This window comes from Schistocerca piceifrons, chromosome 8 (assembly GCF_021461385.2).
Source record: "Schistocerca piceifrons isolate TAMUIC-IGC-003096 chromosome 8, iqSchPice1.1, whole genome shotgun sequence".
NCBI lineage: Eukaryota > Metazoa > Arthropoda > Insecta > Orthoptera > Acrididae > Schistocerca > Schistocerca piceifrons.
Window position 1 is genome coordinate 502,387,331 of NC_060145.1, and position 23,713 is coordinate 502,411,043.

Consider the following 23,713-nt stretch of genomic DNA (forward strand, 5'->3'; position numbering starts at 1 on the left):
CTAGGCACCGTTGCCGATTCGACCGGCCGGGACCGCTCCCCCCCCCCCCCCCCACCCCAAGGCGTGCCCGCGCCGTCACAGCCGTACGCCGCCGCCGGATGCGGCTGAGAGTTGCCTCTATTTCCAGATCTACAGTCACTGTTATACTGACGTCACAGATCTCTAATGAGCACTCGTGCAGCTGCCGTATGCGAGACACCTCTGGGCAGCACGTGTCTTTACCGTTGGTTACAGAGTAGCACACGGTGCATTGATCCTAGTGCGACATGAGAGAAGCGTCTAACCGTGCTTAACAGCAAATAGTGCAAAATAACATCGAATGCACTCTTCCCAGAGGTCCTAACGTGATACCAGAGTCCATCACGTGTTACCCTTCCTGCTTTCAACAGACACAAATGTTCCCACCACTATGTAGAGGCTCCTACATCCTAGCACTAAGGATGTGAATGAGTCGAGCATTATGATTGGATCTTATCTAATTTCCTCGCTGAATTACTGATGCCCTCGGTAACGGAGCACCATCCCCCTTTTCTTTCTTTCTGCAAACAGGGATTTCAGTGGTAAATTATTTTGCACAAACCTCTCAATTGCATTGACAGTTAAAGCTGCAAAGTTGTCTACAGATCATCAAATACATACGAGACTCACAAGAATATTGGAAGCCAGGAAAATATATACCAGTGTAACTACATTTAAATATTGTGATTGCTGCTACAGTCTGACACCAATCGATGTACAGATAATGTCTCCTCTTGACGGCTGTGCTTCTGGAACCAATCTCAGTATCTATAGCGCACATAATTTTCCGTGCAAAACATCTCCTTCGTACCCTTGCGGTTATTGATGTGCTGAATCTATACATCCCTTTCGATAGGACACACAGTCATCCCCTCTAGTCATGCCACAGTAATTGTACAATGTAATATATACAAATCTTACACTACATAAGCCACAGCAACTTTACAATGCAATATATACACATTTTACACAAACACTACAGTTTTCTTTTATATCTGTACAGCACCCGAAAAAATTATGGTGTACCTACACTCACAGCAGCTATATGTCTGTCCTAGGGAAGCACCGTCAGCCTTTTTTTTCTTTCTACAGACGTGACATTCAGCGACAATAAACTATTTTACACTGATCACCATATTGCACCGACAACCAAACCTCACAAAGTAGCATACGTATCGTCAAATACGGAAAGACTCTTACTCAGTTACACTGCTCTCGCACTGAGGACAGGATCTTGAATATTAGAGTGTGAAACCGATCTTCAATCGAGCAATATATCACCACATACCGTGTCGATGTAGTAAACATACAATTCGTGTCCTCCACAATACAAAATCATCCTTTTTACATCAGAAAGCCGTCAATAGATCGAACTCACCCTCAGAACTATTGAGCAAGGACTGGCTCCTCTCGCCCTCCCTCAGTACAAATGTGTTACTATTCTGTGCCAGTCCTGCCTGCTTGCTCGCATTTCTACACCCATCTCCAGACTCTGGGATTACAAGAACATATCTAATTTTGCATAGTTCGCACACAGCAGCATCCTACCGATCGCTCACCCAATGCCAATCCGAAGATATAGACTGGGAATTATTTCTATACAAACTGAAACTTTAGCTAGATGGAGCGTGATCTAGACCACTGAGTAACTAGAAATAATTAGACGAAAAATGATATTTCCACCGGCGAATACCGGTCTCAGTGATATACCAGATTCGAAACCGTCCCTAAAATTTACATGGTCAACTAAGTTGTTTGTCATGTCTATAAAACCGGAAAAAGTGTCTTCCACATGCTATATACACCCCACAATCGATCTTCTCTCAACTAAATGAAGGCGCAAAATGCCCACAAGCAGCCAACCGAACAATTTACGTGGGAGGAAATAATGATGCAGCACAAACTCACCTCCATATTCATTCTCAAATTTCCATGCGAACACGAAAACTATCCAACACATACTAAGTATTAGTTCGCTATATCGTAGTCTAGAGGACAACCCCTTAATTCATCTACATTCCTACATTCCAACAGGCCTCGCCATTCTGACAGCTCCTAGTGTTAAAGGGAAACGTGAATCACCCCCGCACAGGTCACCGGCTCTGCAGGCCGACTGTGCACAGGTAGAATCAATCGTCCTAAGAAATCGGTCACATATATATTTCATGCCTGTACTTACAACTGAATGTTACAGTCATGGTCTCAGTTGAATGACATTCGATAATGAGCGAAGTATCGGAAATACACCCTGTTGATGGCTATGGATCTGGAAATAGAAATATCAGTACCATTCTTATGAACTGAGATACTCCTCCCTTTGCTATCACAGTACTAGAAATCCATAGCTTCCTTATGAATCGACATAGTCATTTCTTTGCATATATCAGAACACAAACACATACTTTATAAGCTAGATGCTCAAGGCGAACCTATCATGCACCCACTACTACTAAGTATAATACTTCGTCAATAACTGATTACCTATGATACAAAATAACACTGAGAGAAAATCAGCGATGGATGGACATGTTTCATAAGTTTTTCTTGTGAGTGATACCACTGTGTCTTAGAAAGAGAGCCATAATAGTCTCATATGTTAAAAAACCGATCACAACAGCTGCTGTATGTTACTGTCACAAGCGATCTTGGTTATACAGGTGCACACAAGTATCGATCTTAAAAGCTATACTTGCTTTATAAATCCACATATGGCATTACCTACAAATCACGTGGGTTTTCCAGACAAATAATGATATGGTGATTGTCTTGCAAACCACCTAATGTTATAAAACCCGATCCTAACAACTACTGTATGTTACTGTCACAAGCAGTCTTGGTTCTACATATGCATACAAGTGTCAATGTTAAAAGCTATACCCACTTTACAAATCGAGGTATGACATTACCTCTGAATAAGGTTTGTTTTTTGCCCAGACAAATACCGTGACGGCGATCGCAGGAGTATATTGTGTCAGACCAACGCGTCGCCGACGGCGCAAGCTCGTGATAAAATCGCTGCATTTTGAAAGTGATTCGGCTAAGGAACGTGATATGTAAGGGGTATTTGTGACTCCCTCACGCCACCCAGCTAGAATTTTCTACAGTATTTGTAGCGCATTCTGTTTCGATCTCTTGTCAGAGGTTCGGTGATATATCCACTGAGCTGTAGGTGATGGTTGATTCAGAAGGATCACAAAAAGTAGTAGATGGTGTGCTAATTGAGGTCGTACGAAAATGGACACTAGCTTCTCAGAACTGCAGTGTTACGCTATGCACTAGAAATGATGGTTGGGATTTGGAAACAGGTGTTTCCATTCAAACAGATACTTGCTTTGGATCACAGCCACAAGTGAATAATATTTTTGGCACTCTCATGTCTCGAAATGAGTTGCCTTTCCTGAACCTAGCTGCTACAGTAAAATTTCAACGTTGTTTTAGTCACCCTCTACGCATCTTGCAACTGATTCTATTCCTACAGCTTAGCGTATTTAATCATTCCATTTTAAGGCGGAACTCAGCAGAAGTCGGAGAAAACTATATCCACCACCTTCTGCAACCTGTGTAGAAACTGAACGACCTGAGTTAGTGCGACAGGACCGTGTTTTGGCCATTATGCAGAAATGCGCGCTTTGTGGTGTGTCCCCAAACTACTTACCAGTACTACACATCCGTGTCCATTCACATCAATCAGCCCAACATGCTATAATCGTTATTCTCTACCCCCCCCCCCCAAATTGAGAAAAATTACGAACTATAGAACTATAAAAGCTCCACCAACTTCATCTAATTTAGAAGTCACCAAGGCACCGATGCTGGCGCAATGATGCATTGCCGCGGTGCAGTCCAGAGCGGAGAAAGAGATTTCGCAATACTCCCCAGAAAAGCATTCCTAACAGTGAAGCCAGTCCCGTCAAACTGCTGCTGCTACTGCTGCCGGTGTGGCACGATCCTATTAAATATACAGGCACTGCAGAGGTTTGATCACCTGTACTGTAGGATGATGACCGTATCCCACAGACTATTCTGTAAGTCACAAGAGATGCTCCCTGTGTTCCTGTGCCATTGTTTGAAACATTGTTTTCTAACATGGTTTTGTACACTGCAAAACATTTTCTTTTTCTGCCACGATTTCGAATCCTGTGCCATGCTCTAAACTGACATTAAGAAGTTCTGATCCACAGCTTCTCGCAGAAAACTAGACATCGCACAGTGTAAATCGTGTTGTTACGATGGCTACCGTAAGACGCCACACACTGGATGCTTTTAAATAAAAGACAGTTACAACATAAGGAAACTAGCTGCATTGTGAAGTGTTTTCAAACTGATGTCCGAAAGTGATTGATGACTTTAAACTCTTCTGTCACAATGACGGAATAGATGATGGCTCTGCATCCGCTTTCGACTGATTCTTCATATTGCAGTCATGTACGTGATCCCTGTGTCATGTTCCAATTTGAGAATGACTATGGAGGTGCGTTTGTGCTGGACCATTATTCCCTCCCATGTAAATTGTTCGGTTGATTGCTTCTACACATTTTGCGCCATAATTTAGTTGAGAGAAGATCGCTTGTGGGGTGTATCTAGCAAGTGGAAGACATTTTTTTGGGTTTTATAGACATGAGAAACACCTTAGTTGACCTTGTAAATTACAGGGATGGTTTTAAATCTGTTATATCACTGAGATTGGTATTTGTGGGTGGAAATATCATTTTCGTCTGTTTATTTCTAGTTACTCAGTGGTCTAGAGCATGCTCCATCCAGCTATGTTCCGGGTTTAAATAGAAATAAATCCCAGTTTATATCTTCGGAATTACATTGGGTGAGCGATCGGTAGGATACTGCTGTGTGTGAACCGTGCTAAATTACATGTGTTCTTGTAATCCCAGGGTCTGGAGATGGGTGTAGAAACGCAAATAAGCAGGCAGATCAAGACCAGAAACAGTACTGTTTTTTACCGAGGAGGAGGGGGAAACGAGCCAGTCTTTGCATAACTGTTCTGAGAGTGACATCGATCCATGGAGGATATGAATTGTATGTTTACTACATCGACACAGTATGCGGAGATATATTGCTCGGTTGGAGATCGGTTCCACGCTCTAATATTCAAGCTCCTGTCCTCAATGGGAGAGCAGTGTAATTGAGTAAGAGTCTTTCCGTATTTGATTATACGTATGGTACTTTACAAGGTTTAGTTGTTGATGCAATATGGTGATCAATGTAAAATAGATTATAGCCACTGAATGTCACATCTGTAGAAAGAAAAGAAAAGGCTGACGGTGTAACCCTAGGACTGACGAGCCTCATGACATATAGCCAGTGTAAGTGTAAGCATACTATAATTTTTTCGGGTGCTGTACAGATATAAATGAAAACTGCAGTGTTTGAGTAAAATGTGTGTATATTGCATTGTTAAGTTACTGTAGCTTATGTTGTGTACAATGTGTATATACAGCATTGTAAAGTTACTGTGGTTTATGTTGTGGCATGACTAGAGAGGATGACTGTGTCCTATCGAAAGGAATGTATAGATTCAGCACATCAATAATCACAAGGGTATGAAGGAGATGTTTTGCACGGAAAATTATGTGTGCTATAGATACTGAGATTGATTCCAGAAGCACAGCTGTCAAGAGGAGACATTATCTGTACATCGATTGGTGTCAGACTGTAGCAGCAATCACAATATTTAATTGTAGTTACACTGGTAAATATTTTCCTGGCTTCCAATATTCTTGTGAGTCTTGTATGTATTTGATGATCTGTAGACAACTTTGCAGCTTTAACTGACAATGTAATTGAGAGGTCTGTGCAAAATAATTTACCACTGAAATCCCTGTTTGCAGAAAGAAAGAAAAGGTGGATGGTGCTTCAATACCGACAGCATCAGTAATTCGGCAGGTAAATTCGATAAGAGCCAATCATAATGCTCGATTCATTCACATCTTTTGTGCTGGGATATAGGAGCCTCTACATAGTGGTGGGAACGTTTGTGTGTGTTGAAAGCAGGAAGGGTAACACGTAATGGACTCAGGTATCACGTTAGGACCTCTGGGAAGAGTGCATTCGATGTTATTTTGCACTATTTGCGATTAAGCACGGTTAGACGCTTCTCTCATGCCACACTAGGAACAATGCACCGTGTGCTACTCTGTAATCAACGGTAAAGACACGTGCTGCCCTGAGGTGTCTCGCATATGGGATCTGCGTTAGCACGCCTTGAAGTTCTGTGAGATCAGTATAACACTGACTGTATGTCAACTTTCACCTGTGTCTGGCAGCAGCTCACAGCACATCCCTGGTGCGTCTGCACTCCTGCCCGGTAGCATCAGCATTGGTGCCTAGGTGAACACATATTTTTAGAGGAATTTCTCAGGTATCAAGTGTGAGAGGGATGTCGCTGCCTCATGCATGCAGGCATTCGTGGGTGGTTTGACAGCTGACAGCTGTGTCGCTTTGCAGGGCTACAGGTGGCCTCATGTATGGTCTACTGGACAGGTGGTGGCAGACGGTGTCTGCATATGTTGATTACTTATCCACTGCATTACTTTGTGAGCAGGCTCAACTATGCATTGTTTGGGCAGTTTACAAGTTGGTTTCATGTCTGAACATCTGTGTACTGCATTATTTAGGAGGAGTCTGCATGTCTGTACTGAAATTATTTCGGTAATTTAGGAGCTATTCATGTGTCTTCAGAGCGTTATTTAGGAGTAGTTTACAGGTCTGAGGCGTGGCTCCATATATGTGTTTTGTATCAGTGTGATAAATATACTTCATCCCTAAATAAACTGTTCCAAAATAAATAAAGTACACTCCTTCCTTACTGTATCCAGCAGCCCACCGCAGGCTGAGTTATTTTTGCGCCATTTTCCCCCTCCAGACCACCAACAGGAGGGATGACAGCGCCCTCTAGTGGCAGTATTGTGTACTAGGTCAGTTGGAGTGCAGACCTCCTGCCGAACACACTGAATGGTGTTGTTGTCTCTAATTGTTTAAATAAAGACTGGTGCACAGTTACGACAGTTGATGATGAGCAAGCATGTTTGCCGAGTCTTTTAGATGGATTATTATTTTGACAATTTACCAGTTGTGTGGGTATCTGGGCGTAAATGTATTGCACTATTTACGAGTGGTTTGCATGTCTGTAGTCTGTGCAATGCGTCATTTGCAAAAAACTGCTGATTTATCAAAGTGGGAAACAATTGAGAATGGGGTGCCGAAAGGTTCGGTCTTGGGTCCACTGCTGTTCTTAATATATATTAATGACTTGGCAATCTATATTCACCTGGTACTTTTTGCTGATGATACAAGTATAGCTATCACACCCAACAGACAAGAATTAACTGGCGAAATTGTAAACAATGTTTTTCAGAAAATCATTAAGTGATTCTCTGCAAATGGGCTCTCATTAAACTTTGACGAAACACAGTATGTACAGTTCTACACAGTAAATGGAATGACACCATTAATAAATATAGACTTCGATCAGATATCGCTAGCTAAGGTAGAATATTCAAAATTTCTAAGTGTTTGCATTGATGAGAGGTTGCACTGGAAAAAACACACTGAAGATCTGCTGAAACGTTTGAGTTCAGCTACTTATGCTGTTAGGGTAATTGCAAATTTTGGCGATATACATCTCAGTATATTAGCTTGCCACACCTATTTTCCTTCTCTGCTTTCGTATTGCATCATATTCTGGGGTAACTCATCATTGAGTAAAAGAGTGTTCATTGCACAAAAGCGTGTAATCAGAATAATTGCTGGTGCTCATCCAAGATCATCCTGCAGACACTTATTTAAAGAGATAGAGATACTCACAGTATATATATTCACTTATGAAACTTGTTAGTAACAATCCAAACGAATTCAAAAGTAATAGCGGTGTATATGGCTACAACACTAGGAGAAAGGATGATCTTCGCTACTCAAGGTTAAATCTAACTTGGGCTCAGAAGGGGGTAAATTATGCTGCTATGAAAGTTTTTGGTCACTTACCTAATACCATCAAAAGTCGGACAGATAGCCATATAGCATTTAAAAGGCAATTAAAAGAATTTCTTAATGGCAACTCCTACTCATTAGATGAATTTTTGGGTATAGTAAGTGGGTATTTTCCGAACGCCCACAAAAAAAGTAAATAAAAATTAAATATTAAGTGTCGTATAATATTTTGTGTAATGTAATATCTTGTATAGACATCTTTTATTAACCTGACGTGTTCCACATCATTACAAAGTGTCGTATTCATGACCTATGGAACAAGTACTAATCTAATCTAATTTTGACAGTTTACAATTAGCAGATGGATTTGTAGAGCATCATACATGAGTTATTTAGGAGTGGTTTGCAGATCTGTATGCTGTGTGGCATGTCTAGAGCATGTGTTCTGTGTCACTGTGATAAATATACTCCATCCCTAAATAAATTGTTCCAAAATAAATAAAGTACACCCCTTCCTCTCTCCATCAGCCCAGTGCAGGCTTAGTCCTTTTCCCACCAATCCCTAGGAAAAGGTGGTGATCAGGTGACTTAGGTTAGTAGAGGTAGCCCAAGTGACCTATCTTCCTGTGATTTTCTTAGGTTCGTAGAGAAACCACAAGTGACCTTTCTTTACTGACAAAATTCAATCTTGGCGCCAGTTCCTAGGAAGATGTGGCAGTCAGAAGACTTAGATTAGTGGAGACAGCCCAAGTGACCTATCTTCCTGCGATTTTCTTAGGTTAGTAGAGATAACTGTTATGTGATGCATTATCCTGTTGTAATTTGCACTTCGTGCCATTTTTCTGGGGGAGGGTGGTTAGTTTAGTGGAGGTAGCCCAATTGACCTATCTTCCCGCCAAAATTAAAACTTCCCGCCAAAAGCCGCTATCTTGGATGACATCACAGCCGCTATCTTGGATGACGACATCGCCACCATCTTGGATAACGGTACTTTGGCATAGAACCATACTTTGTCCCAATACTGCAGTCGCCTATACATGGCTTATAAAGGAGCCGCCGTTTCTGGTGTTTGTTCAGTTCAGGCGAGATTGTGTACTCAGTGATCGCACCTGAAGATGGCGGGCAGATGGATCGTCGAAATTTCATGTAGTGAAGATGACCATATCCTGCAGCATATCCATGGAGAGCATAAACATGAAAGGCGCTGGGAAAATCTACGGAATAACATTCAGTACCAATTGTTTCCCTCCTTCAGACAATGAGGTACTGTTCGATGATTATAATCTCTAATGTAACATCACCATCATTATGTCACTACACGACAAATGTCAGCTCTTATACACGACATCTGCTGCCCAACACAGCTGATCATATTTCACCTGATAGTAAAAGGAATGGATTGTGGAACAAAATCGAGGAATCGCTTCGGAGGTACTGTGTGTGTGTGTGTGTGTGTGTGTGTGTGTGTGTGTGTGTGTGTGTGTGTGTGAGCGCCCGCTCTGGGAATGTTCATATTCTCATGACGTATTACTTCAGCCATAAAACTGCAGAAATTCAACCGTACATGAACTTTGTCTGCTGCTAACATTTCCGCTGTAAAATGTCCTAGGGTAGAATTGAAACTCAGGGGATAGGAAATCAATGGTAAGATTTGCTGGTGACATCGCTATCCTCATTGAAAGTGATCAAGAACTACTCAGGACATGCTGAGTGGCACGAACAGTCTAATGAGTAGAGATGTGAATTGAGGGCACATCGGAGAAAGAGAGTAGGAGAAGTGAGATTAGCAATAAACTTAACGTAAATACTGTAGAAGTAGACCAAGTTAAAGAATTCTGCTAACTTGAAAGCAAAATAAAACATGATGGACGAAACAAGGAGAATTTACAATGGGGACAAGTACAGCTAAAGAGCGTATTACTGACCAAGATAAGTCTACTCGTGTCAACCATCGGTGATAAATTCATGATGAAATTTCTGAGAATGTACGTTTTGAACACAGAATTCTATTGTAGTGAACTGCGAACTGTGGGAAAACCGGAACAGAAAAGAATGAAAGCATTTGAGATGAGGAGCTACGGAAGAATGTTTCATATTAGGTGGACTGATAATTAAGGAATGAGGAAGTCCTCCACATAATCTACGAAGAAAGAAACGTGTGAACAACAAAGACGAGAAGACAGAATGGAACGACTGGACCTCTGTTAAGACATCGAGGAATACCTACGTGGTGTCCACCTGTTTGCTCGCCTCCCATGCAAGCGGACCCGGGTTCGATTCCCAGCCGGGTTGGAGATCTTCCCCGCTCGGGGGCTGGGTGTCCCCAGTATCACTTCATCCTCATCATCGACGCGCAAGTCGCCCAATGTGGCGTCGACTCAAATAAGACTTGCACTTGGTGGCCGAACTTCCCCGAATGGGGCCTCCCAGCCAACGATGCGATACTCTCATTTCCAATTTTTTTAGCTGCATGGTACTAGAGAGCGCTGTGAAGAGTAAAACCTGTAAGGGAAGACATAGATAGGGATGTGACCAACAAATAATAGAGTTCGTAGGTTGCAAGTGTTACTATGAGATGAAGATGTTGGCACAGGAGAAGAATTCTCGGCGGGCCGCATCGGACCAGTCAGAAAACTTGACGAGAGCAAGCCGAAATATTTGCACCAGACAAAGTTTGGTTACGGCTTAATTCCCTCAAATTTATTCTTCATCTCTACAATAGCTCGATGCCCATCTCGAATGGGAAGTGATCCTAATATCAAGATTTCGCCTGTAAATGCTGGTTAAGGGAAAGTTGACGAAAGACGGAGTTATTGTACGTAAACCATGGTACGTGGTCTGCTGGACAGAGGAGAAGCCGCTCTGTCTCTCGCGGCTTCAATTGCTCGCTAACGGCAGCCGTGTAGCACAGTGGTAACTGCCAAAAGCATACATGCCTCTAATAGTAACGTGTGATTGTAGCTTGTGTTCCAAAACTGAACAGCATAGAGACAGAGGTGATGACACATGCTGCTGGGCCTGACCGTACTTTTTCAGGACAATGCTCAAGCACGTACAGTGTAAGCTGTGACTGATGGGGCTGTTAAGTGTTATACCACCTACTGCACTCCCCTGACTTAAGCCCTCGTGAGTTCAACTCGATTTCTCAACTGAAGGAAACACTTCACGGCATTCGCTTCAGAACTACTACAAATTCGTCGGGCAATAGACCGCGCCGCTCAAACTGTGAACAGAACTGGCACTGCTAAGAGTGTCCTACGATTTCCACATCGCTGGCAGCGGCTTTTGCACAATGATGGTGACTACTTTGAAGGTCAATAAAACTATGAAAGACGTATCTTTTTGTACTAACTGTAAATAAATAGTAGCCACTATTAAAGTTCCAACCCCGCGTATTAAAGTTTCATGAGAGGGCAAAGCTTCTGTCCACATATCAGCATGGTTTAGAAAACGTCTACCGATGAAACTCAGCTTGTCCTCTTCTCACACGAGATCCTACGAACTATGTACGAAGGGCAACAGGCGGATTCCGTATTCCTAGATTTCTGTAAAGCATCTGACATAGTACACCGGAATAGGTTCAGAGATATATGAGTGGCTCGAAGACTTCTCGAGTAACAGAACCCAGTACACTGTCCTCGGCGGCAAGTGTTCATCAGAGACAAGGGTGTCGTCGGAAGTGCGCCAAGGAAGCGTGATGGCCGGCCAGAGTGGCCGAACGGGTCTAGGCGCTACAGCCTGGAACCGCGCGACCGCTACGGTCGCAGGTTCGAATCCTGCCTCGGGCACGGATGTGTGTGATGTCCTTAGGTTAGTTAGGTTTAAGTAGTTCTAAGTTCTAAGGGATTGATGACCTCAGAAGTTAATTCCCATAGTGCTCAGAGCCATTTGAAGCATTTTTGAAGTGTGATGCGACTGCTGTTGCTCTTCACGTGGGACAGGGAGGGCGGCAGTCTGCGGACGTCTGCTGATGATGCTCTGGTGTAGCCGCTGAGCCATTATAAGAGGATAAAAGATTTATAGTTAGTGTGATAAATAGCAGCTAGCTCGAAATGTAGCAAAATGCAAGTAAATGCAGATGAGTAGCAAAAAGAAACTTGTAACGTTCGAGTGCGGCATTAGCAGGGTTCTGCTTGACACGGTCAAGTCGATTAAGTATCTGGGAGTAATATCGCAAAACAGTACGAAACAGAATGAGCATTTAAGGTTTGTAGTTGGAAGGCGGATGGCAGAGTTCGGTTCATTGGGAGGATTTTAGGAAAGAGTGGTTCATCTGCAAGCGAGACTGCATGTAGGACAGTGTGATCAATTGTTGAGTACTGCCAGAATGTTTGGGATCCACACCAGGTCGGAGTAAAGAAAGACGCCGCAACAGTTCAGAGGCGGGCTGCTAGATTTGTTAGCAGCAGATTCGAACAAGACACAAGTGCTACGGAGATGCTTTGAGAACTCAAATGGGCACCGATGAAGAGAGGCAACATTCTTTTCGCGAATCACTACTGAGAAAATTTAGAGAACCGGTATTTGAGACTGACTGCGTGTAAGGACCGTGAAGATAAGATGAGAGAGAGTAGTGCTCGTTCAGAAGCATAAAAGGAGTCTTCTTTTTCTCGTTGCTTTTCCGTGTAGAACAGAAAAGGAAATGACTAGTAGTGACACAGGGCACGCCCCGCCAAGAGCGACGCGGACTCTTGCGGAGTACGCATGTATACGCTGATATAGAAGAGGCAGCAGTTCGGAAGAGGTGAGTGAGATGGCGTTGCAGACTGGTTCATATGTTACACAGACAGACATAGAGGAAAACACTCTGAAATTTGAAAAGGGAATTAAATTTCAAGGAGAAGAAATAAAAGATGTAAGATCTGCCGATGGAACTGTAACACTTTAAAGATCAGTTAAATGGATTGGATAGTCAACTTGCAAGAGATTATTGAATGAACGTCAACGAAACTAAAACAACGGTCATGTAAGTAGTAAAATTACGTGAGATGATATTGAGGGAATTACGAAACGAGACACTATCTCTTGTGAGCTTAACTACTGTTCTCAACTAGGCGTTAAAAACGCATCACTAATTGCTTCTTATACCAAATAAGAAATATTTGAGAACAACAAACACAATGCATCTGTACTTGTGCTTTGTATGGCTTGTCTCCACAGAACTTCATTGTAGGTATCTGATTTTTTACTTCCATTATAGTCCTGAATTAATCTCGATTTGTGTATACTGCAATTGTAACTGCTGACTTGTGATTTTCTTATAAATTAATTTGTTCCGGTTTCTCACCAGATACATTGATTTGTTTACTTGTAATTAATAAATTTTACATTTGGTCATAAAACAAAACTTCACACATGACACAAGATAACTTCAGATTGAATTGACTTATAATATATGTTTTCACTAAAGATGTCGTATTAATTTTATACGCTTCAGAAATTGGTAGTTAATGTTTGTAAAAAAACTGATCTATAATTTACATTTTTGTAGGTTAGTGACGCGCAATTCGGATATACAGAAAAAAAACTAAATTGGGTTTTGTGGTATCACAGTTTTATATTACAACCAGAAAATTAAAATTATGTGTTAATAATCATATACTCGAGCGCCATAACGCAGCTAATATTTAAAAAAGGATTCAGTATTGATAAGACTCAAGGCTACGTACCGAAAGCAACGAAAGGAATTTGTCAATATAGTGTTGCGATAATTGATAAAGGATCTTTAGCCAACGCAACGAAACCCTGTACCCATAGTACCACCACAAACAGTGAACGGAATTCCAAGACTTTGCTGCAGTAAGCAGGTTCAAACAGATGCGAGTTGCAGGGTTGCACCACGGGGACCGGGAATTGGAGCTGCGGCTGGGGGCCTCGCACTGCCGCTACCAGTCCGCAGTGGGCGGCCGGAAATCAGCCGCAGTTGGCAGCAATCGTGTGAGGAAAGACCGAGCTGCGTTCTTTCTGATTTGTGGACACGACTTGTCCGTCTCTAGGAAATTTACTGTGCTCGAACTCAAAACATGTTCTAGAATTTGCAACAAACCGATGTTAAGGATGTTGGGCTGTAATTTTGCGGATCCGATCTTTTAACCTTATTATATGCAGGAGTAACCTGCGCTCGGAACTTTACGCTGGTCGTGAGATTCGCAATAAATGCAAACTAAGTAAGGGGCCAACGACGTAGGGTTGTTGTTGTTGTTGTGGTCTTCAGTCCTGAGACTGGTTTCATGCAGCTCTCCATGCTACCCTATCCTGTGCAAGTTTCTTCATCTCCCAGTACCTACTGCAACCTACATCCTTCTGAATCTGCTTAGTGTATTCATCTCTTGGTCTCTCTCTACGATTTTTACCCTCCACGCTGCCCTCCAATGCTAAATTTGTGATCCCTTGATGCCTCAGAACATGCCCTACCAACCGATCCGTTCTTCTCGTCAAATTGTGCCACAAACTCCTCTTCTCCCCAATTCTATTCAATACCTCCTCATTAGTTATGTGATCTACCCATCGAATCTTCAGCATTCTTCTGTAGCACCACATTTCGAAAGCTTCTATTCTCTTCTTGTCCAAACTATTTATCGTTCATGTTTCACTTCCATACATGGCTACACTACATACAAATACTTTCAGAAACGACTTCCTGACACTTAAATCTATACTCGATGTTAACAAATTTCTCTTCTTCAGAAACGCTTTCCTTGCCATTGCCAGTCTACATTTTATATCCTCTCTACTTCGATCATAATCAGTTATTTTACTCCTTAAATAGCAAAACTCCTTTACTCGTTTAAGTGTCTCATTTCCTAATCTAATTCCCTCAGCATCACCCGACTTAAATCGACTACATTCCATGATCCTCGTTTTGCTTTTGTTGATGTTCATCGTATACCCTCCTTTCAAGACACTGTCCATTCCGTTCAACTGCTCTTCCAAGTCCTTTGCTGTCTCTGACAGAATTACAATGTCATCGGCGAACCGCAAAGTTTTTATTTCTTCTCCATGGATTTTAATACCTACTCCGAATTTTACTTTTGTTTCCTTTACGTAGGGTAATCTTTGTAAAACCGAATTTGGATTCCATCTGGTCCTGGCGTTTTGTTTGCTTTCCAACTCCTTCAGTTGTTTTTCTACGACATCGACGTTTATTACTTTGTCGTCCGTACGGGACTCTCTGCGATGGTCGAATGATAGGTACGTCTGTAAGATTCTCGCGATCGAACGATTTCTTAAATGTGGAATTTAAAACTCGGGCCTTCCTTTTGCTATCGTCTTGTGCCAAACCAGACTGGTGAAGAGTTGACTGGATAGAAGCCTTAGCACCGATTAGCGATTTTACACGGGACCAGGATTTTTTGGGGTACCCCGCCGGATCTGTAGTCGAATTACGGCGGTGGTTGCTGCCGTATGCCTCACCCGTCGATCTTTCCACAGACGCAAGAATCTCTACTAACATTTGCCTCTCGTCACTTGCACGTCGTCTTTCGAACCGAGAATCCGACAGTTTTTGCCTACTCCGCAGTTTCCATATTTCGTTATTAAACCACGGTGGGGTCCTTCCGTCGTCAATCCACTTACTAGGTATGTACTTGCCCAGATCGGAACAGGAAGGGAAAGGACTAGTTGTGGCACGGGGTATCCTCCGCCACACACCGTTCGGTGGCTCGGGGAGACGTAGATGTAGACGTAGATTTAGCACGCAGCACTGCGCACAGCAAAGCCTCGAGCGTCGGGAGCTGGCGGCGCAGCTTACGGCGTCCCGTTGCAGCAACTACAGCAGCGCGCGGCCGGCGGACCTGTTCGAGGCGCTGGCGCCGGGCGAGCCGCAGCTGCAGGAGCGCATGGCCTTCTGGACCTCCACCGCCGGCTACCCCGTCATCAACGTCACCAAGGACGGCAGCCAGGTGCAGCTGAAGCAGGTACCTCCCCTCCCCACTCCTCTACGGCCACTACGCCGCCCTACCCCTCCAACACAGCCTCCAGAAATCACGACACTCCCTCTAGATCCGTCTTAAGGACAGACGTGGGGAAAAATGTATTCTTGTACTTAAACAAATATATCTCCAAAAATACACTGAAGAGCCGAAGAAACTGCTACACCTGCTTATACCGTGTAGGGCCCACGAGGGCACGCACAAGAGCCGTAGCATTACGTGGCATGGACTCGACTAATGCCTGGAGTAGTGCTAGAGGGACCTGACGCCACGAATTCTGCGGGGATCTCTTGTGAACACCACGTTGCAAGGCATCCCAGATATGCTCATCGATGTTCGTGTCTTGGGTGTTTCTTGGCCAACGGATGTGTTTAAATTCAGAATAGTGTTCCTGGAGGCACTCTGTAGCATTTTCTGGCCGTGTGGGGTGCCGCATCGTCCTGCTGAAATGTCATAATGTACAATAGGCACGAATGGATGCAGGTGATCAGACAGGATACTTACGTATGTGTCACCTGTTCAGAGTCGTATCTAGACGTGTCAGGGGTCCCGTATTACTCCAACTGCACACGCCCCATACCATTGCAGAGCCTCCACCAGCTTCAACATTCCCCTGCTGACACGCAGTGTTCACGGATTCGCAAGGTTGTCTCCATACCGTGCGCTCGATACAATTTGAAACGAGACTCGTCCGACCAGGCAACATGTTTCCATCATCGAAATTCTAATGTCGGTATCTGCGGGCCCTGGCGAGGCGTAAAGCTTTGTGTCGTGCAGTCATCAAGGGTACACGAGTGGGCCTTCGGCTCCGCAAACCCACATCGATGAATTTTCGTCGAATGGTTCGCACGTTCACACTTGTTCATATTGGTTCAAATGGCTCTGAGCACTATGGGACTTAACTGCTGTGATCATCAGTCCCCTAGAACTTAGAACTACTTAAACCTAACTAACCTAAGGACATGACACACATCCATGCCCGAGGCAGGATTCGAACCTGCGACCGTAGCGGTCGCGCGGTTCCAGACTGAAGCGCCTAGAACCGCTTGGCCACTCCGGCCGGCACACTAGTTCGTACCCCAGCATTAAAATCAGAAATGAAATCCTTCTGAAAATTGCTGCAATCACCTCAAACTATTCTCTTCAGTCGTAGTTGGTCCTGTTCTTCTGGGATCTTTTTCCGGCCACAGCGACGTCGGAGATTTGATGTTTTACCGGAATCTTGATATTCACGGTACACTGGTGAAATGGTCGTACGGGAAAATTCCCACTTCATCGGTACCTCAGAGATGCTGTGTCCCATCGCTCGTGCGCCGACTATAGCGCCACGTTCAAACTCACTTAAATCTTGACAACCTGACATTGTAGCAGCAGTAACCGATCTGACAACTGCGCCAGACGCTTCTTGTTTTATATAGGCGTTGCCGACCGCAGCGCCGTATTGTATCTGTTTACATATCTCTATTTGAATACGCATGCCTACAGCAGCTTCTTTGGCGCTTCAGTGTATTACAGCCGAACTAGCAAAACTTGAGACTGTTATGAACAACATAATGCTTGATATTTTGTGAAATTTTTGTTTGAAATTGCGCATCAACATACATTTTATAAGGATATGAATTTTTATTTATTGTTTCTATAATGTACCTTTTCTCGTAAACTAATCCAGCAATAAAACTGAAATTTCACAGTTTAAAGCTGCATAAGAGGCTAATAAAACTGTGGAACAGATTTTTTTTAAGGTCATAGTTGCTTTGAAATTAACTTTTCATTTTTGTTTGGCTCGGGACTGTTTTATTTTTCTCAAATTTTAAGGGGGGTAGGACGTCAAACGGGCCGACTTGTAGCAGGAGAGGCACCACAGGACATTTTAATTTCCACTGTCTATACTTTTACAAATAAATTCATAAAACTTTGACAGCATGACGAGGAAGGATTCAGGATTCATACCCTTAGCAGTGACAGCTCAAAAACGTAACAAAATACATTTTTTACATGTGAAATTTCATCATTTTTCACTTAACTATTGACTGCATTTGTTGCTGTAGGTACACTTTTCTTCCTGAGTAAGAGAGGTTCTTCCATGAATTTTGTACAGCATACAAACCATAGTTATAGGTGTATGAAACTCTACAATTTATTTAATTTATGAAAAACTGAATGAACTGTTACATTTTAAATTTCATGTTTAGAAAAAACTCAAATTTTATAGTTAATTATCTCAATTTTTACCACAGTTTTTTAATAGGTTTGGAAAATTCTAGAGTTTCATTCACCTGAGAGTACTGTTCGTATGCTGTGCAAAATTCATCGAAGAATCTCTCTCACTTAGGAAGAAAAGTGTACCTATAGCAACAAATGCAGCCAGTAGTAAGTGAAAAAAAGATGAAATTTCACATGTAAAAAAAGGTATTTTGCTAAGTTTTTGAACTACCACTGCTATGAATGTGAGTCCTCAATCCTTCCTGGTCATGCTGACAAAGTTTTATGAATTTATTTGTTAAAGTATATACAGTAGAAATTAAAATGTCCTGCAGTGGCTCTCTTGCTCGAAGTCGGCCCGTTTGACGTCCTTAAAGCAGAACTTTTCTCAGGAAAAAGATAACAGAAAAGCACTGCACAGGATTATTCAGTAAGTAATTCTTAAGAACTATCCCAAATTTCAGGATGTTACCTTTTATGGTTCCTGATAAAAGGTACATTACAGCTCAAAAAGTCAGTTTATAGCAATTCGCATTTAAAGCTTTTTGACATTATTTCTGTACCTCTAGTGACTAATGTTCTCCAAGTCCATAACCTTTATTCTCTTCGTCGTCTTCCTGGTCTAATCTCTCCCCCTGCCTCCTTTCGCTTGGCATGTTTCCCATTTTTTCTTCTGCTGCCTGAGCTTTGTCCAGTCGCGCTCCATCGATGCTTCAGTGTGAACGCACCTGGATGGAAGTCCAGTCTCTACAGGCACTTAATCCTATCTACATTTCCACTAGACATATATATCATGTAACTACCCTCACAACAACTGAAGACACAAATACTGTTTTTGGACAACGCATCCTATGTTTTCGCATGTACACATTTTTTGAGCAGTTCAGGACTGGATAGGTACTTGAAAATTGGTTTTATAACGTCTAAAACAGCATGTGTCAAACCATGTTTGTGGGTGTATCGCTTTCCACTGGCTTCTGCCAGAAGATATTTTCACAAAGGGGATGTTGAGGATTATTATCCGTGGAAAGCTTGTGCAAGAATATTGTCCACACGGCTTGCTGCATTGTTTTCACACTATGTAGGTTATCATTGATAGTTTTTCCATAGTATATTTGTAAAGTGTGGATTTCCTTGTCTGTCAGTCTGTTAACACCTCCCAGTGGCCTTCCACCTTCTAAAAACCACGTTTGTAAAGAAAGGAACAAACAGACATAATCTTTCTGACAGCCTTTTAGACTCACCTGCAGTTCGTTGAAGGAAAAATTAATGGAAAAAAAAATAAATTCTAGCATAGAGGAGGTGAGGTGTGGATGACAGCTCAGAAAGAGGTGGCGGGGGGCAGCGTAGCAGGCACACACACCCATACAAACTTTTTTAAAACATATTTCTAGCCAGAATTTGCTTATGAAACTTTCCGATGAATTCTTAAAGAATCAACGTAATAAATTATGAAATGAAAAAAAATCAAATTTTTTCGCAATTTTGCCCTACGTCTACCCTTCATCAGTTGACATTCTAGTCAAAGCAGCGACTCATCAAGATCAGTCCCTCTAAAACTTAGGCAACAATTATGCGGTGAACTGTTTGCAGTTTCCGTATCCATGACTGTTACCTTAGTGATTACGACCGCCCTTCCCAATTAAGAAGCACACTAAAATGTTTTGGACCAACTCTTGTTTGTAAACTAATATGGAAACGCCGTCTGCTAACTGTCGAACAGAAACACCTCAACAGGCAGAAGCTTTTGACTGACAGAACGTAGGGACGGCGTCCCTTCGCCATCCCCCACGCCTACAATGCCTGCATGTGACCTATCCTCTCCTACGCAAATGTTGCCTCGATATCTGACAAGCCGTCATTCCATCAACCCCTGCAAGTTCATCGAACAACACACTCTCGGCCTTGCTTCCTGAATCCACATGCCTTCCCCTGTAACAGTCTTTTACGAGGTCATATCTTTTCCCCACCTCCATGTTGACACTAAACACATCTGTACATCCTACACTCCCCGTAGACTCGACTATAGTAACTTCATAGTTTCCCGCTTAGCTACAAATCCTGGTGAGCTGCGACGCATATAACAACACATTCCGCGCGCTCTACACTTATACGTTTTCCATATCCTCTCCCTGCACAGTTTTAGCAGACTCCCACCTCCTGGCAGTTAAACCCGCCCTGACATCTATCACTCTTATCAGATTTGACTAGCCCTTCCGCACTACTTTCTAATTGCAGAGCTTCCCTCCCTTTTCTTTCCTCCTCTTGACCTTATCCAGACACACATCCACTTTTCTATTTTCTTTTAGTCATCAGTCGTCTGACTGGTTTGATCCAGCCCACCACGAATTCTTCTCCTGCAAACCTCTCCATACCATATTAACATCTACATCCTATGTCCTCAATTATTTGTTGTATAAATTCAAAACGTTGCCTTCTCCTACAGTTTTATTCCCTGCACAGGTCCCTCGAGAACCACGGAAGTTATCCCCGATTCCTGATGTCTTTTTTAATAGATGTCCTACTATCCTGTCTTTTCTTCTTGTCGGTGTTTTCCATATATTCCGTTCCTCTCTGACCTTTCAGCCCACCTAATTTTCAACATTTTTCTGTTGTACCACATCTCAAACTCTTCGATTCTGCTCTGTCCCGCTTTTCCCGCACACCACAATTGGATATTATACAATGCTGCGCACGAAGTATACCTTATCAGAAATTTCTTCCTTAAATAAAGGCCTCTGTTAGACAGCTGTGGACTTGAGCCCCTCTGCCTGTGCTAGACTACTTTTTACACCGACCTTGCTTCGGCCGTCGTGCATAATTTTGCTTCCAGTGTAGCAAAATTCCTTTACTTTGTGATTCTCAATTTTGATGTTTACTTGCTCGCTATTCTTGTTTCTTGTACATTCCGTTACCTTTGTCTCGTACCAGTGTACTATGAATGCATATTTGTACCAATTCCATCCAACAAGTCCTGTAATTCTTCTTCACGCTGACTGAGGATAGCAATGTTATCAGTGAACGTTATCGTTGATATTCTTTCATCCTGTAATCTGATTCCATTGTTGAACGCTTCTTTTATTTCCGTCATTGCTTCTTCGATGTATAGATTGAACAGTACAGGCAAAACACTGGATCGCTGTCTTAAGGACTTTTTACCTAAGCATTTCGTTGTTTGTCTTCCAATCTTTTCGTTCCCTCTCGGTTCTTGTACAGTTTGTCCCTCCCTACAGCTCACAGCTCAGCGCTGTTTTTTCCTGAATTTCGAACATCGTGCACCATTTCATATTGTCGAATGCTTTTTCTAGGTCGCCGATGGTGTGAGCGTGTCTCGAGTTTTCTTCGACCTTGCTTTCATTATTAAACCCAACGGTCAGAACTGCCTCCCTGGTCCTTTTACATTTTCTAAAGCCACACCGATGGTCGTCTGTCAGATCCTCAGTTTTCTTTTCCATTCTCCTCTCCATTAATCTCGTCAGCAACTTAGATGCACGAGCCTTTAAACCGACTGTGCGATAGTTTTCGCGTTTATCTGCACTTGCTGTCTCCAGAATTACGCGAATTATATTTTTTCGACACTCTGATGGTACATCGCCAGTCTCACGGACTCTACACACCAACTTGAATGGACGTTTCGTTGCCACTTGCCTCAATGATTTTAGAAATTCCTGCGGAGTATTGTCTTTCTCCCTTGTACCCTGTCCCTCAGAGCCCTTCCCGCTACTCCTAAATGCAGATCCCGACTATAAAGTGGTAGTGAAGTATAATGCACTACAGTTGATCCTCACATATGAAACTCGCTTCACGTCCCCGTTTTTAAGGGTGTCGTGGCCTGTCCTGTGCACGCACATTGGATGCATATTTCTCCCGAACCGATGTAAAGCAGTGGCTATATGGCGCAATGCCGACAGAAGCCGTCCTCCACGGGTGCCAACATTGGCTATAGTTAACGGCCGATAGGGAGGTCGCATCAGTTGTGTTGTGGGGATAGCACGAGCGATTCTGATGACGGGTTTTTGCATTGGCTTCTGCTAGTGAAGAACATTATTCTTAGCAAAACACTTGGAGGAAAAGTTTTGGGTGCGCCAGCGTAATGAAGACAGATCTGCAGGAGACTTTTTCGAAACTTGGAACTGTTTGTGAAGTTACCTAAATAATTTCCAGGACTAGAACATTTTTGAAACTATAAGAAACGAGGCAACTGGCCAGTGTAAATTCAGGGCAGGTAACGGTTCAGAATTAAAAACTTGTCATAAGCAAACATTCAACATTATTTAATAACATTTCCACTCTTATATAGGGTATTATTAACAAGAAATTATAAATGAGTAAGTGCGTACGAGCTAGATATTGGCTATTTTCGCCGTCGTTCTGTGCCGCCAGGATGAGTTATCGGACTGGAAACAGACACGTTTACGATATTGCAGTGCCTGTGTTCTTACGAATTACGATGCAGATTTTCTTCGGACATGCACGCACGACCAAAGGAACAGGTACTGCGGTGACTCTAGCCGTTACGAAGTACATGCGACGTATCCGCAGTTGCGAGTACGGATATTCGTCAGCTGTGTACTGGAACGACGACACTTTTGATTCGTGCTCGACCGGGGCCCGCTTATGACGAGCAGTCGCCTCACCAGTAGGCTATGCGACCGCGACTCAGCTCAGCGCCAGGCCGAAAGATCCACGTGTGTCTGCGACCTGTACTCGTACGCCCGTTACGTGTGTACGTGTACAGGTGTGGCCGCGAGCCGTGCTCGGGTAGCCATCTGGCGACAAGCGGCAAATCCGCCTTCCACTCCCGGTCGAGCACGAACTCGGTGTCGTCATTCCAGTACACAGCTGATGATTGTCGATAATCACAACTGTGGATACATTTAATCTAGGAACGTGTTTGGTCTATCGACTCCTCGGTCCGTAATCAGCCACGATCGGCTGTTGTCGGATTGGGCTTCCCCTTCCATTGTGGGGACTTACATTCTAGTCTCGGTGTTTTTTCGTTCCTACGTCTGCCGGTGGTCGCCAGGCTTTGAATCGTCAGAATTAAATTTTATTAGGATTCTCGGAATTCATCTCAGCCGGGGATCTGCTTTACTTTCGCCAATGCACACCAGACTGAAAAATTAGCGTCTGCAGGAATCGTGACTGCAGAATGTTACTCACTGGCAAACGTTGAGGCGTACCTACACAAAGTCCCCGGAATGCCGCAGACGAGAGAAGCGGTCGGACCCGGCAGGGCTGGCGGGTCCGGCCGGCGCTCCCCGCGGCCCCTGCTGCCGTTTCCCGTCTGCTGCAGGCGAGCTGCCAGCTGTTGCCGGAGAACGAGGTGCGTGCAGCCCCCGCCATTGCAGAGCCAGTTTTTTCGGCAGAAATATCCCGCCTTCTAATTTGGTCAGTGGACAGACAGAGGCGAGCTTCCGTCGAGGTGTCCGTAATTCGAGCGTCTTCCGACATCGGCGTGGCACGCCTCAAGTGTGATGTGGGCAGCTGTGCGAACAAAAGGTGAACACGCAGTGGCGCCCCGTACCGTCGCGGCGCATGCCGAGTCCGCCTGACGACGCAGAACGCAGCCCGGCACCGTCGGTTCCCCTCAGAGAGTCTGCGCGACTGGGCCCCCCGCG

The 23,713-nt window shown here is 43.5% G+C and overlaps 1 protein-coding gene across 1 annotated transcript in view; it reads left to right on the top strand.

Annotated features, from left to right (window-relative positions):
• The window catches only part of LOC124712491 (aminopeptidase N-like), a 141,914-nt gene that overhangs the window by 78,599 nt on the left and 39,602 nt on the right, over nt 1-23,713 (top strand). The window contains exon 8 of the mRNA XM_047242786.1: nt 15,677-15,875. Within this exon, the coding sequence (XP_047098742.1) occupies nt 15,677-15,875 (199 nt within the window). The remainder of the gene's footprint in view (nt 1-15,676; nt 15,876-23,713) is intronic.